Source organism: Lygodium microphyllum, chromosome 5 (genome assembly GCF_053477565.2).
Source record: "Lygodium microphyllum isolate KBCC chromosome 5, Lygodium_microphyllum_v1.1.10, whole genome shotgun sequence".
NCBI classification, from domain to species: Eukaryota; Viridiplantae; Streptophyta; class Polypodiopsida; order Schizaeales; family Lygodiaceae; genus Lygodium; species Lygodium microphyllum.
Genome location: NC_141139.1, coordinates 139,304,098 through 139,317,820, shown reverse-complemented (window position 1 = coordinate 139,317,820; position 13,723 = coordinate 139,304,098). Strand labels below are relative to the sequence as shown.

The window sequence follows — 13,723 nt, the reverse complement described above, 5'->3', positions numbered from 1 at the left end:
GTCATATTATAGACTAACTCATGAACTCAAAGACATATAATATCTTGACTAAGTACTTCATATCAACACATTTATAGCACAAACATCCAACTCGCCAACAGACACTTGTACATTGATGTTAATCATAACATATGCCTAGAATATATCAAATCTTATTTGACTCTTACACACTAGTTTGATTTTAGAAAATACTACATATTTAGAATATTATGAAGTTCTAAAAAGTAATCACTATTGTATACATCTCACATATGCTAATAGGAAGCAAACCTTTGCCCATAGCTAACAGAAGGTTTGCAAAATAAGGATAAATTACATTGGTTGCAATATTGCAAAAAATTAGTTATTTGTAATACTTGGATGGTTTTCTATAGGTTGCAAAATTTAATACAAAATAAAACATTGCAACAAGTATTATGATGTATTGTTTGACCCTAATAGTAAATAGTGAAGCATAATAATAAGATATGACAAAAGTGAACATTGCGTAGGATAACACCTAGCCTGAAAGTATTGTAAAATTGAGTGGAGATAAACACACATGGTTTTTACAAGGTTTCTCCTTAGGATTACTCCTAAAGTACTTTGTCATAAAAGCCAATATTTATTCTCATAAGGTGATTTTACATATTGTGAGTGACCTGCAAAGTTATGAGGCAAATATGAATATTGTAACAAAAGCTCTGGATGTTCTTATTTCCAATCAAAATGACCACAATCAACCAAAAGATAATATTGTGAAGCATATGGTTAATGCTATATGATCATTAAGGATAATTGGATCAATAGAATTCTATATTGAGGCTCATACTACATGATTAAGGATCAATTTTGATGCTCTTACATGTATTGCCAATACTCCATGATCAAGCATAACTCTATAGGTAAGAAATGAAAAAAATGTGATTGTAACAACGTAGAGAATTTTTCATATAATGATTTTCATATCACTTTTGGCAATTACAATTTTATAATATCAAGATAAGCTATTAAAGAATTACACATGTATACAAAAGCAGGTTTTAAAGCCCTATAAGAACCATATTTTGAGAATCAAATTGGTATGTGAGGGATATGGTAATACCTAAATCTATTTTTATAATGAACCTCCTTGCTAATATACCCAAATACCATCTCAAGGAATAGGGAGGTGGTTGATGTGTAGAGGCCTTGGATGCTTATTGACTAGTTTAGAGAGGCATTTGCCATTAGAATGGAACCTCCATTGGCCCAAGGCTTGAAATAGCCAAGGATCTAGTGAGACTAACAAATAGAATTATTTATACCTTATTTTCTAATAAGAGTCGCTTAGGTATGCCAATATTCTACAAGTTAAGAGTCTCCCCTTTAGCCTTCACAAAAAATAAAGTTATATGGAAAGAGCCACCTATTGACACGGCTTGAATATTATGAAATTTCAATTATGCATTATTTACATATAATGCAAGTAGTGGATTCACTTTTATCTTGTAACATATTTCTTCATTGTTGATGGAAATCATCATGCATGGTAAATTATAATGCATGCACAAAGAATTTTCATTCATTCTTTGTTTGCATATTTTGTAATGGATAACAATTCATTATTTACAATTCATTTGTTATAAGCTCCTCCTTTTCACATTCCTAGTCATAGGGGCTCACGTTCTATAAATATCATTCGCTAATACACTGTCCTTTAATCCAACTTTAGGTAACTAGATAATGCATAGCACTCTAGGAGGTCCTCTAAAGTTTTGGCCAAAACAACTACTGAATGCAACAGGCCAATAACTAGAACTATCAACTATTCTTTGTATCAATCATTTTATTTTTTGCTTTCTTCCATGTGAAGGTTTCAAATGGATTTCTAGTTTACCTCCATTAATGTCTATAGAGATTTAAATATATGACCTACCTTGTGGATCTCAATTACATTTACATATACCCTTACTAAAGCTATTCATTTTTCTCCATAGATTCATTCTCTAAGATACTTTCCCATGACATTGTTAATTACATGACAAACAAAACTCATTGATATAATTGGGGATTTCAACAAATCTCTTCATGTTGTTAGGGATCTCAATGTGAAAAAAAATTGTCAAGTTCCAAAGTCTTAATCATTTGTATCCAAACCTTTATTAATGTTCAGTGTAAGCTATCCAAGGACTCCGTGATCTTGTGGGTATTCATTCTATTTATTTTAGACATAAAAGAGTATAGCATCATGATTCCAAAATTCCATCCTTTACTTTTTATTTTTTAAATCAACAAAAAAGTGTTTTTTTAGAATTATGGATTTGTGTTTCTATCATATGCACCAATTTAGCTTAACCAACTTAATGGCCTGGTTAGTCATACTTCATCAAATTCCTTAGAAAATTTACACAATGTCTTCTTTACTATTATAATGACTTCCTCATGGCCCATTGCAAATCTTCTAGAGACATGACTAAGGGTTCCGACTTTATTAGCTAAAATATTATAATATTATGCAATAAATTTGAAATTATAACTTCTAGAGCTCTTTACTTTTTCAAATCCCAACAAGGCTAGTTAATCAAGTAATCAAAATTTTCAAAATGCAATAGAAATTTAAAGAAGAGTAAACCACACACACCTCAAGGGATGATTTAAGAAAAATGAAAATTAAAAAGAAGAATAGGCTCAATGTTGCATTTGGAGATGTACAAGATATGGACTTAGCTTTATCTTCAATTGAAACTCACCTTTCCTTCTCCTTCGCAACATAGTGTGAAATTGAGTATTTACATTGGCATAGTCTAGATGTGGGAAAAATAAAAGTGAAAAATGAGAGAGAGGAACCTTCTATATATTGTTTCTAGCCATTGGCCAATATATTTATCAAGCAATCAAAACATCCTACACCCATTTTTTGGGTTGATTTAAGACTCAAAGTTAGCAACTTAGGCAATATTTCACTCTCAGAAAACTACCTTCCAAGTTACTTGGTTAATTGTCCATAATGGGGTTGATTTTTCTATCATTTCTATCCATATCTTGAAAATTTGTTTTTGAGTATGCATATTTCTCATAAGGTATTGTTAAATAGTCTAAAGATCACTTAGGAGTGTTCCCTAATCTCTTGTAATTATTTTGATTTGTTGGGATTTAAAGTAAGTCTAGTTTATTATTTAATATCTAAAAAATTAAAAACAATTTATTTGTAACACATCATTCAATAATTATTCAAAGTTAACAACCCTAGAGTTTCTATGGCTTAAAATTTGAATGTAATTTTCAAAATGATTTTCCAAGTAATTAGTTGAGTTAACAATTCTATCCCTACATGAAAATTTTTCATCTTTAAAAAAATTCTTCTCAACCAAATCATAGTTTTAGAAGTTTGTAGATTAAGACTCAATCATAACTTTGTCCTTCAAGGGTAATATCAAGATTATTTAGTTCATGGTGTATAATTTTGTATTTAAGGAAACAAAGACGTGCCTTATAAAATGAGTGGTCAATTCTTTAGAAAAGCAAGGAACTTAAATTTTTTGTTTAGGTGAATTGAAGCTTTGATAGATATGGATAATTGACCATGAAAGTATAAACTTTGCCCTTTAAAAGTAGAGCCACTATATTCACTTCCTCTTGAAAAAACACAAGATGTCATCATTTTGTCAAGGACAGAGGGTAGTGATTCTTTAAGCGAATCTTCAAGTTGTCATGAGGCCTCATTGAGTCAATCATAGTAAATCTCTTCCACTTTTTTAAGGAACTCTAAAAAATTCTCAATTTCTCAATTTTCTCTATTCAATAGTAATGATTTGATTAGAATCTTACTCTAGTGCACCTTGCAATGGCATTACTATTTCGTTGTCTTTAGATCCACAAGAGTCCACATTACCAAGGAATTGACTTTTTGGTTGATGACATAGTCCACATTACCTAGGACTTAATTTCTTGAATCTTCGCAATGTTAAAGAGCTCTTTTAGTTCATAACATGGAGCAAAGGATGTTACTTAGAAGAGTTCAAAATACAAATTTTGATCAATAAATTTGACAATATTGAATGCCCATAATTGCCCTTCCTAATACTACAAATGACTTTGCATATATTTACTATGACTGGCTTAGATACTTCTATCTTGATCTATGAGTCACAAGGTTTAAAGGGGTGTTGCATTTTTCTCCATTTATGTCATTTTGCAAGACATGAAATATATTCTTTATTGATGGATTTAGTGGATATGATTATGCTTGGATGGCTTTGAAGCATTGACCCAAGACAATTTATCATAGCACGAGAGTCATGCTTTGATCTAAAGAATGTGCCTTCATCTTTTCAATGTGACATGTAGGAGATCTTTGGCCCTCAAATTAGGGATTTCATGAAGGTATTTCTTGATGACTTTAGTGTGTCTCGGTGGATCATTCTGGATTTGCAACATCTCCACTTGTGCCTAGCTAGGTGTTGGGAGGCCCCTCTTAGTCCTAATCTAATGAAGAGTGTGTTTGTTATCAAAGGGAAAATGCTCCCAGGACACATCATTTCTCAAGTTAGTAATGCGGTGGATCTATAAAAGGTGTTTTCCTTACAAAGGTGGAGGTGTTAGGCCAATCCAAATGTTGTTCTAAGATTTCTAAGTCAAGTGAGATAGCACTGTTGATATCATTGACTTTTGGAGCATATCACAATTCTATTAAATTGTGTGGCATGTGTACCTAAGGTAGATTTTACTTGGAAAATTTAGTTGGGATGCAAATTGTGATATTGCCTTTCATCAAGTGCACTTGATATTGTCTAAGGCCTATTTTGATTCTCCTTGACTGGAACAAGGAGTTCTCCGCTTCTACTCTCATTAACAACTATTAAATAAATGCAATGCCCTTTAAATAGGGCTATCTAAAATAATATATACATCACCTTTATAATGTTGGTATGTCATTTAGCAAACCAACATATGCATCCATTGACCAATGCCATGACTGCTTCAGGCTGTGATCTTTCAGTTATGAAAAGATAGAGTATGTGACTTATACCATCTCACGAAAGTCATTTTTACATTTAAGAGGGTTTAAGCCTCTAGTATTTAGGGTTTATAATTATTGATGATTTTGTTGCATTAACTTATGATTTAATCTTCTTAAAATAGCTCCAAAATGCAATTAATGAAAAGTTATTACAATATAAATGGATTATTTTTTACATTAGGACAAATGTACCCCCAATCCTCTGTAAACAAGAGTCTCCTTATGTACCTAGAGGTCACAAAAAGTAATAACATATTAGTTGTTCAATGACATGACATAATGAAGTGATTATCGAGAGGGGGTCGGAACAGTAAGGGGAAGAAGGAGGGTGAGGGGAGAGTGCAAAATTCAAGTCTCACACTCTCCCCTAGGTCTCTTCCTTGCATTGAAGTGGGATTGGATTGAGAAGCTTGAAAATTTTCAAGAAAGAAGGCCTATATGTGAACTAGAGCTTAAGCTTGACTTTTATTGTCGATTCGAGTAGCTTACTAAGGGATGGATGGAGTAATAGGGGATACATGGAGACTATGATATCGAATTGTCTACTCAACTATTGGGGGGATGAACACACCCACATGGATGGTAAGATGCTCATTTCACAACACGACACTAATTTAGGTTTGAAGGTGGTTTATTTTGAGAGGCATGACTAGATTGCATCCTTAACTCATCACTAATTTGTAACAATTTATCTTTGGAAAGGAGAATAACAAGTTCCCATAGGTGCATAGTTTTTAATGGTCCAAACATGTTGAACATATTCATATAAAAAATTTACTTGGATGTAATATCTATGTTTTTCTTGTCATAAAAAAGATACTAAGAAACATCCTATGGTTTGAAATAGGATGATTGCATAGTACTAAAAAGAAATGAGCATGTAACGAAGTTATAATATATTTGAAAAGCATGTCGAATACTCTGTTCTATAAAAGCTTTCAAATTTAGATGTTGTAAATACCTCTTGTATGGAGTCAAGAATGTTTTGATCAACATAGGCACCCACCAAAAGATTGTGTGCTTTCATTGATATTATAGTTTTGTAAGCCTACATACAAAAAATAGAAAGGTCTTTGTATTTTTGTTGTTTAAAAAAACAAGTGCAAGAACAAGTTGTCAATGGGAATGAATAGCACCATCAAATTTTTATCTACCATAATGCACAAAAGGAACATTCAATTCAAACACACCAAGGATGTGCATGTCCATCATATAAGCATTAAGAATTATCAACTCACCACCTTTTTCTTTTCCAATAGAAACTCCATTGTTCCACATATTTTCGTGACATGCGATAATCTCAATCAAATAATAATTTTGAAGGACAATAGCATTGCCAATCAATTCCCTCTTCACCCAAACCAAACTTTCTAGCGATCAACTTTAAGATTTGAGCTCTTTCTTGCACTATATATATCATGATATGTGCTTTGATCAACATAACTTATTTGGAAGGATCTTTGTGTTGTAACTTAGAAGCATCAAGCTCTCATATCATGAACATGGATACCTTCAAAGGTCTAAGAACCATAAAAACAAAGGTGCCCTTGAATTTTTAATGTGATGATCTTTATCAGTTATACTTGAAACCTATTTTAAATCATGAAATAAGGATAAATAGAGAATGTCTTTCAACAATAACAACAAGGTTACGTTGGAATACCGTGTTTCTTTTTAAACTTGCCACATTTTCTCGAAGAAACAGATAGGTTTGATAAAGTACAAGTTGAAGCAAGTTAGTTTTTGAAAACTATCACTGTATTCTCTAAGGAGATCAACATAGTAAATATTATTTTTGAAGGGAGAAAAGTGGAAGGGAAAGATAATTAACCATTGGTTTGAACTTAGGATTGAAAAGGGTGTCAGATATACTCAATGACCCATGGTGCTTTAAGTCGCAAGGCCCCCCATTATGAGGAGAAGCCATGTGTGAGCACGGACATTCGATGGGTCTAAACTTGTATGTCAAATAAAGTCTATGTGACCAAATGGCAAAAAGATTACCTTTGTGGATCTAGTCTTTGGGTTAGATAGAGTAGTTATGCTAATAGCAACTCGAGGCACAATGCATCGAGTTGCAGGGTGTGGGAGTTATTAGGGGGTCCTATTTTGGGGTTTCATGGCCCCTAGCTGGGGGGTCTTAGGGGGGTCAACGGCCCATCAAATGAAGGTCCGGAGAGGTAGCACTGTTGGCCCGCGATGGTAAAGGGAATATTTTCTGAAATATTCCTTGGCCAACTAGGGAAGGTTCATAATATAGTTGAAAATACCAACCAAACTACCTTCTTAGGCTAAAAAATGAAGACTCCTCTAAATCCACCGTCAATCTATCTTTCACCCAGTTAGAGTTCTTCTAGCTACCCTTAAGCTCTTCGCCTATCCTCTGTTTGGATCGCCATCTAAGCTTCACAATGAAAGTGCACGGGTGGACAGAGCCATCTTTGTATCAGTTTGTTTGAAATTAAAGCAATCCCTCTTCTTCTCATATTTGCTACATATTCTTTACTCCTTGCTTTGATTATGTCTATTGTGCCATGTAATTTCTACAATGACAATAGGCCTAATGTGGTACACATGGTATCAATTTGCTTATAGATTATAGTTTTTTGCAAGGTTTTCTATTTGGTCAAACTTTTTGACAACTTCAATCACATTGTCAATGCGAAGCTTGATAAGAATATTTATCATGCATGGAGGTTTAGGATTAAAAATTTCTTCAAGGGTAAAGATGTTTGGAATTACATTGAAGGAGACATGGTACTAGCACCTAAATTTCTTGTAGGAAATGCTACTATAGAACAGGTAAAAGCTAAGAAAGATTGGGAGCACACACAGAGTAAAGTCATTTATTGGTTGTCTGTCAATGTCACAAATAGCATAATGGGCTATTTGGAAAAATTTAAAACTCTCCTTTCTATTGCATAGAAGAATTTCTTAAGGCTATTCAAAGTAAATACAAAGGCCAGAAAGTTACAACTCAAGACAAAGATGAACCAAGTGAAAGTGAGAGCTTTTCCATTAATGATAGTTGGACCTCAAATACACCCCCACAACCTCATGAGAATGGATGTCAAGGATATGCTGGCCTATTTAGCTTTCGCAGTCAAGTAATTGCCCCTCTAGGACTCCAAGCATAGGAGCCACACTATGGTGACACACTAGGGCCTCTCTTTAAGCCTAACAATATCATCTACTACACATATGCATGTCACTACTTCATCATTTCTCCCATGCCTTTAGGTATTGTATCAAGACTTAGCTCTAGGGTGCACCACTTTTTCAAGCCTTGTTTTCTTGCAATACAAACTTCCATATTTCTTCCTCAATCCCCAAAACCCCGCTAGTCCTCTTGCTTGGTTGCCTCACTGCACTCAGTCATGAAGCAAACGAGTGTGACTCATTCTACAACATTGAATTAACATACCATGTGATGAGCTAAGTCTATGTATGTGATGAGCTACTCTTGTACTGTTGCAATGCCATATAAGCAAACATAACACTTAAAGTGTCTCTACTACCTTGTACTATGTAGGCATAACCATCCCTATTTTTACATTATCTTTTTTTAACATCATATTTTCTTTACTTTTTTTCTTACATTTTCATGTACTTAGTCTTGTAAATCTTCTCCATTCATACATATCAATACGTTTTGTGATGTGCTCTCTCTAATCTATTTTATCCCAAGGGAAGATCATTACTATCAAATTTGCATGCTTTTTCGAATTCTGATTGGGTTGGTGCTACAACTCTCGTTTATCCAAAAGTGGTTTTTTATTCATGCTCAGTAGCTCATGCATATCTTTATCAAGTAAGAAGCAGCTCACTATGGCCGCTTCTAATTTGAAGCTACGTACACAACAACTTTCATAACTAGAATTAAGTGTGTTTGCCTCAAACCCCTTTTAGTTAATTTGGGAGTTGGACAATCATGTGCCACCAGCATCTTCAATTGATTGTTAGAGTACATTGATAGATGCATAGAACCCAATGTTCCATGCTCGTACTAAGCACATTGAGGTTCTTCCGCAGTGGCCCATGGTCCTACCTGCGAGTTGCGGAGCGCGGAGAGTTCCCACTACCTCTAAAGGTGGGGATCTTCGTGGTTCGTAAGTCAAGGAGGGGCAAGATCCACCTACTAGCACCACCGGATGGACCAAACTACACCTTTTTCCTTCAATCATCTTACTCAGAGGAGTGGACAACTGCACAGATTGAGGAGGTTTTGAAGAGTCAGGTGGCCGATCACATCTCCCAGTGGATGGGTGATGAAGGATTAGCATTGTTTGCACAACAGTGGCTAGGTTGCATGATGGACATTAACTAGTGGGCTGGCGCTGAGGTCCCACACTTGAGCATTATCTTTCGAGCCCCTCCAAAGTGGAGAGCTCCAAGGGACATGATCGAGTGGCCCCCGACACAGGCGGCCTGCTTCTACCAATGTACAGAGTCGCGATTTTCAGCATGGCTGATAGATGCATTGATAGTGCCACCTAGAGCATCTATCACCCCTATTGTCCGGCTGAGGGCCACCATGGGGGACTGGATTTTACCATCTAGAACGGCGGCAAAGTGCACTTGCATGCCTCACAATCTCTTCTCCTCATCTGTAGCATCTACACCATACAGATGCCTATTCGGTCAGTCACAGGTTTCCCCATGAGCTTACATCTTGCATCCTGAAATGTGAACAGTCTCAACTACAGTGGGGCACATGGCTCCAAGAAGTTGATTGTTCGGTAGAAGTTGCAGCCTGCCCTTGTCGGACGGATCGACATCTTGCTTCTACAGGAGCATAAGCTCACTCTCGCCCAGGCTCAACAGGTAGGCAAGGTACTTTCGGGCAGCTCGCACGCTTACTGGGAGCACACCATAGGGGCCCATGGTAGGAGTGGAGGCATATGCACCTCTATTGGCCCGAGTCTCACCACTTGTGTACGAGACCACGCGACGATAGTGGCAGGAAGGGTTCTATGGATCAGATTGGATATTGGGGACTCGTGTATTGGAGTCCTCAATGTCTATGCCCCTACGGAGGTTAGGGCTCGCAGCAGGTTTTGGGTGGAGATTGAAGTTGGACTCCCACTGGTGGACTCCTGGATTGTTGGAGGAGACTTCAACAACCTGGAGGCTTTGGAGGACCAGCAGGGCAGAGGAAGAAACTACCAGGGCATGGCTGGGGAGGAGCAGGAGGCATGGGAGGTCTTTTTGCTTGCAGTCGGAGCACGTGATGCCTGGAAAGACCCTGCCTTCCACAGGAGAGCGAGGTCATTGGACTTCTCCTAGGGATATAGGTGGCTAGGTGGAGCCATGCAGGAGCGGTTGGACAGGTTTTATATGGGAGAGTGGGGAGGCTCTCGTGGAGGCCAGATTGACAGGCACCACGTTATCCTACTGAGGGCTTTCCAGGAGATCTTCACCTCAAGACAGATGCCAGGGAGTCACCTCAGGACAGATGCCAGGGAGTCTCTCGGCAGAAGGCGAGGGGAGGAGTTTCGGCTGGAGAGATCGGTTCGACAGGGCTGTCCCTTGGCCCCATACTTGTTCCTACTCTTTGGAGAGGCGATGTCTCACTTCCTTAGGTCACGTGTGAGCGGATTATGCGACCTCCGACTTCCCGTGAGAGAGGGGACTGAGTTGTTAAACTCAGAGTACGCAGATGACACAGGCCTCTACATAGAGGACGATGAGGTGATGCTGGAGAGAATGAGGCTGGCTCTTGACATGTTCTGCGTTGCAGTGGGAGCGAAAATCAACTGGCGAAAGTCAATTGGTTTCCTCACAGACCCAAACTCCAACACGGGGCGTCCACTTAGGATTTAGATGGGTGAGCCAGTGCAGACCGTCTGATACCTAGGGTTCCAGGTGGAACTCGACATCACTCCTACCCATCAGTTTCTTCATGTCCTTGATTCTATTTGGAGGAAACTGACCTACTAAAGCACGGTTCGCCTCTCACTAGCCGGTCGAGCCCTGGTGGTTAACCAAGTCCTCCTAGCGACGGCCTGGTACATCGCCTCGTGTTGGTGCTTCTCATCATGCGTAGAGCAACTTCGCCGCCTAGTGCGGAATTTCCTTTGGTCTCGGTCTGATGGCTCCAGGGACTCTAAGGCCAAGGTGGTGTGGGCAACCATCATACGACATCGATCAGAGGAAGGGCTTGGGATCATAGACCCAAAGTATCAGAGTATGGCCCTCTTGGGCAAGCTAGTTGTCCGCAGTCTCACACCAGGTGAGCAGACACAGAAGATCTTACTGCAGGAGGGCCTTCAAGACTATAAACCGAGGCTTGGTGGTGAGTGGAGGCCGTCCCTGAGATGGATCTTCACGTCAGCCCAAATCACCCCCTCGAGATCACCTTTCCTTCGTAGCCTACTCCGCGTGTGGCAGGGCCTCCATAAGGCCCTAATCCAGAGCCCCCGAGGTTGCCAGGAGGGAATAGACCGTTAGCCCGGTGATCTGGAACCTCTAGGTCAAAGATCGGGAAGGGGCACAGTTAGGTGAGCGCCCCCACATCCAGTGGACTGGGTAGGAGGTCGGCTTGGCTTGTTCCATTAGGACATGGCAGGAGGTGTATAGGATGGCGGACGAGGAGGTGCTGCAGTGAGTATCAGGTTGCCCGAGAGGAGTGGAGTTGAGGAGAAGAGAGATAGACGCAGCAATATCTCCGGAGTGGCTTGCCCCCCCTCATATGAGAGCCGATAGAGCCCGAGGAGGTATGGGCAGCTAGATTCTCTCCAGCAGGCATCCCCCTTCAGGTGGCAGGTAGAGTGGGTGGCACCCCGCAGGGAATCTTCTTCACCGTTTAGGAGGGGGGACGTCTGGCCCTTGGTAGAGGGCATTAAGATGAGGGGATTGCCACCCTTTCATGGAGGAGGATTCGGGTGGTGGGTCTTTAGGGGAAGACTTGGCGACTGGACTGCTATGTTTTCTGGAAGGAGCTCAAGGAGTGGCGCCTTTGGATCTGGGAGGGCAGACCACTTGATGAGCTGGAGTGGAATCTAGGAGAATGGCTATGGCCGGCCTCTACAGTCGCCAAAAAGCCACCCAGGTTCCTAGAATACACTTCCAAGATTGGCAAACATGTACTGATGTAGGAGGATATGGACTGGCCGCCGTCACATAGTAGGCACTAGGCGGAGCACAGCATCACGAAGCCCTTCCAATGGACCTTCTGGTGCCGCCTATGGGATAGCTGGAGGCCGAGGAGGGTGTCGTATTTTTTATGGCTAGTGGCACATGGAGGCTTGGCAGTGAGAAGCTGGCTTGCCAAGATGTAGGAGGGAGGTTGTAAGCGCTACACACAGCAGCTTCTGGAAACCCCAAAGCACTGCCTTTGGTCTTGTGAGGAGGTGCAGCTCATGTGGAGAGGAGCATGCCGTATCCTTCGACGTGTAGCACCCAGCCTAAGATATATCTCATGGGGAGCTTTCTGTTGGCAGGCAGTCAGCTAGGGCCGTCACCTTTTGTATGAGGCCAGGATGTAGGACACGATATTCATAATCGAGGCAAGGTCATGCACAATGGTCGGTCTAGAGGCTCTACCCATCCGCCAGGTATTGGAGCCCACAGCAGACCGCTTGGAGGTATGGGAGATCATAGGGAGTCTTACTAGATGGCATATTTGGAAGGCGCGATGACAGGCGGCTTTCAGCGGAGAGAGACTTTCAACACATGCGACCTTAGCAGAGCTATGGACCTCCATCATCCATTCCCTCCGCAGCCGATGGGATCAGGTGCAGGGCGAGTTCAGGGCTCATCAGGAGCTCCGTGGTCACTTCATGCATACCTGGGGCGGCCAGGGTTTGTTCTTTGTGATGCAGGCAGGTAGCCCCATTTGGCAATATATCCCCCCCTGTCAAGAATCGCGTGGTGGAGGGGGTTGCTCAAGATGCTGCGCCGAACACACACAGAATGCACAAGGAGAAGCTCACTCAAGAGACAAGAAGAGAGATGGAGGCCAAAAAACGTTTTCTTGCTGGTTTCTTCTTCTTCTTCCACACACTTTACAATGTACACAAAGTATAGATAAGATACAACATAAAAGGAAAGTGACCTACTAAGTCAAACAATGTATAACCGACTACACTAGTCGACTGGCGCTATAACTATGCCAGCTGTAAATAGGTGTAACGACCTGAATATAATAAGTAATGAGTTAGTGGCCATGTGAGATGCATAATGACCACCGACGTGCTAAGTGTAGACGTGTTGATCCATCTAACCAGGCGGTCCATCGTCCATGTCCACATGTGTTGAGCTTGCCATCTCAACACTCCCCCTCAAGCTCAACTGCATCTCTGCAACTCCAAGTAAGCTTCGAAACTTTTGAAGCTTCTCTGTACCCAATGCCTTCGTGAAGATGTCAGCTATCTGATCCTATGTGCTGACATACACCAAGTCAATCTCACCTGCTAGTACCTTCTCTCTCACAAAATGGTAGTGTACCTCAATATGTTTGTTCCTGGCATGGAACACAGGGTTCCTAGCCAACTGTATACTGCTCATGTTGTCACAATAAATGACAACTGGACCTTCCACCTGGACATCCAAATCAGCCAATAGCTTTTGCAGCCATACTACCTCACATGCTGCAACAGCAGCACCTCTATACTCAGCCTTTGTACTCGACAAAGCAACTGTAGATTGCTTTTTGCTGCTCCATGCAACTGCTGCACTACCAAGAGAGAACATGTATCCGCTGATAGATCTTCTATCAGACATACTACCAGCCCAATCTAC

The 13,723-nt window shown here is 40.2% G+C and overlaps 1 protein-coding gene across 1 annotated transcript in view; it reads right to left on the bottom strand.

The window, feature by feature from the left end:
* Positions 1-438: 438 nt before the first annotated feature.
* The window catches only part of LOC148036455 (uncharacterized), a 225,699-nt gene continuing 212,414 nt past the window's right edge, over positions 439-13,723 (bottom strand). The window contains exons 25-26 of the mRNA XM_087678435.1: positions 5,943-6,029; positions 439-641 (exon numbers count right to left, since the gene is read on the bottom strand). Of these exons, the coding sequence (XP_087534561.1) occupies positions 624-641; positions 5,943-6,029 (105 nt within the window). The 3' untranslated portion in view covers positions 439-623. The remainder of the gene's footprint in view (positions 642-5,942; positions 6,030-13,723) is intronic.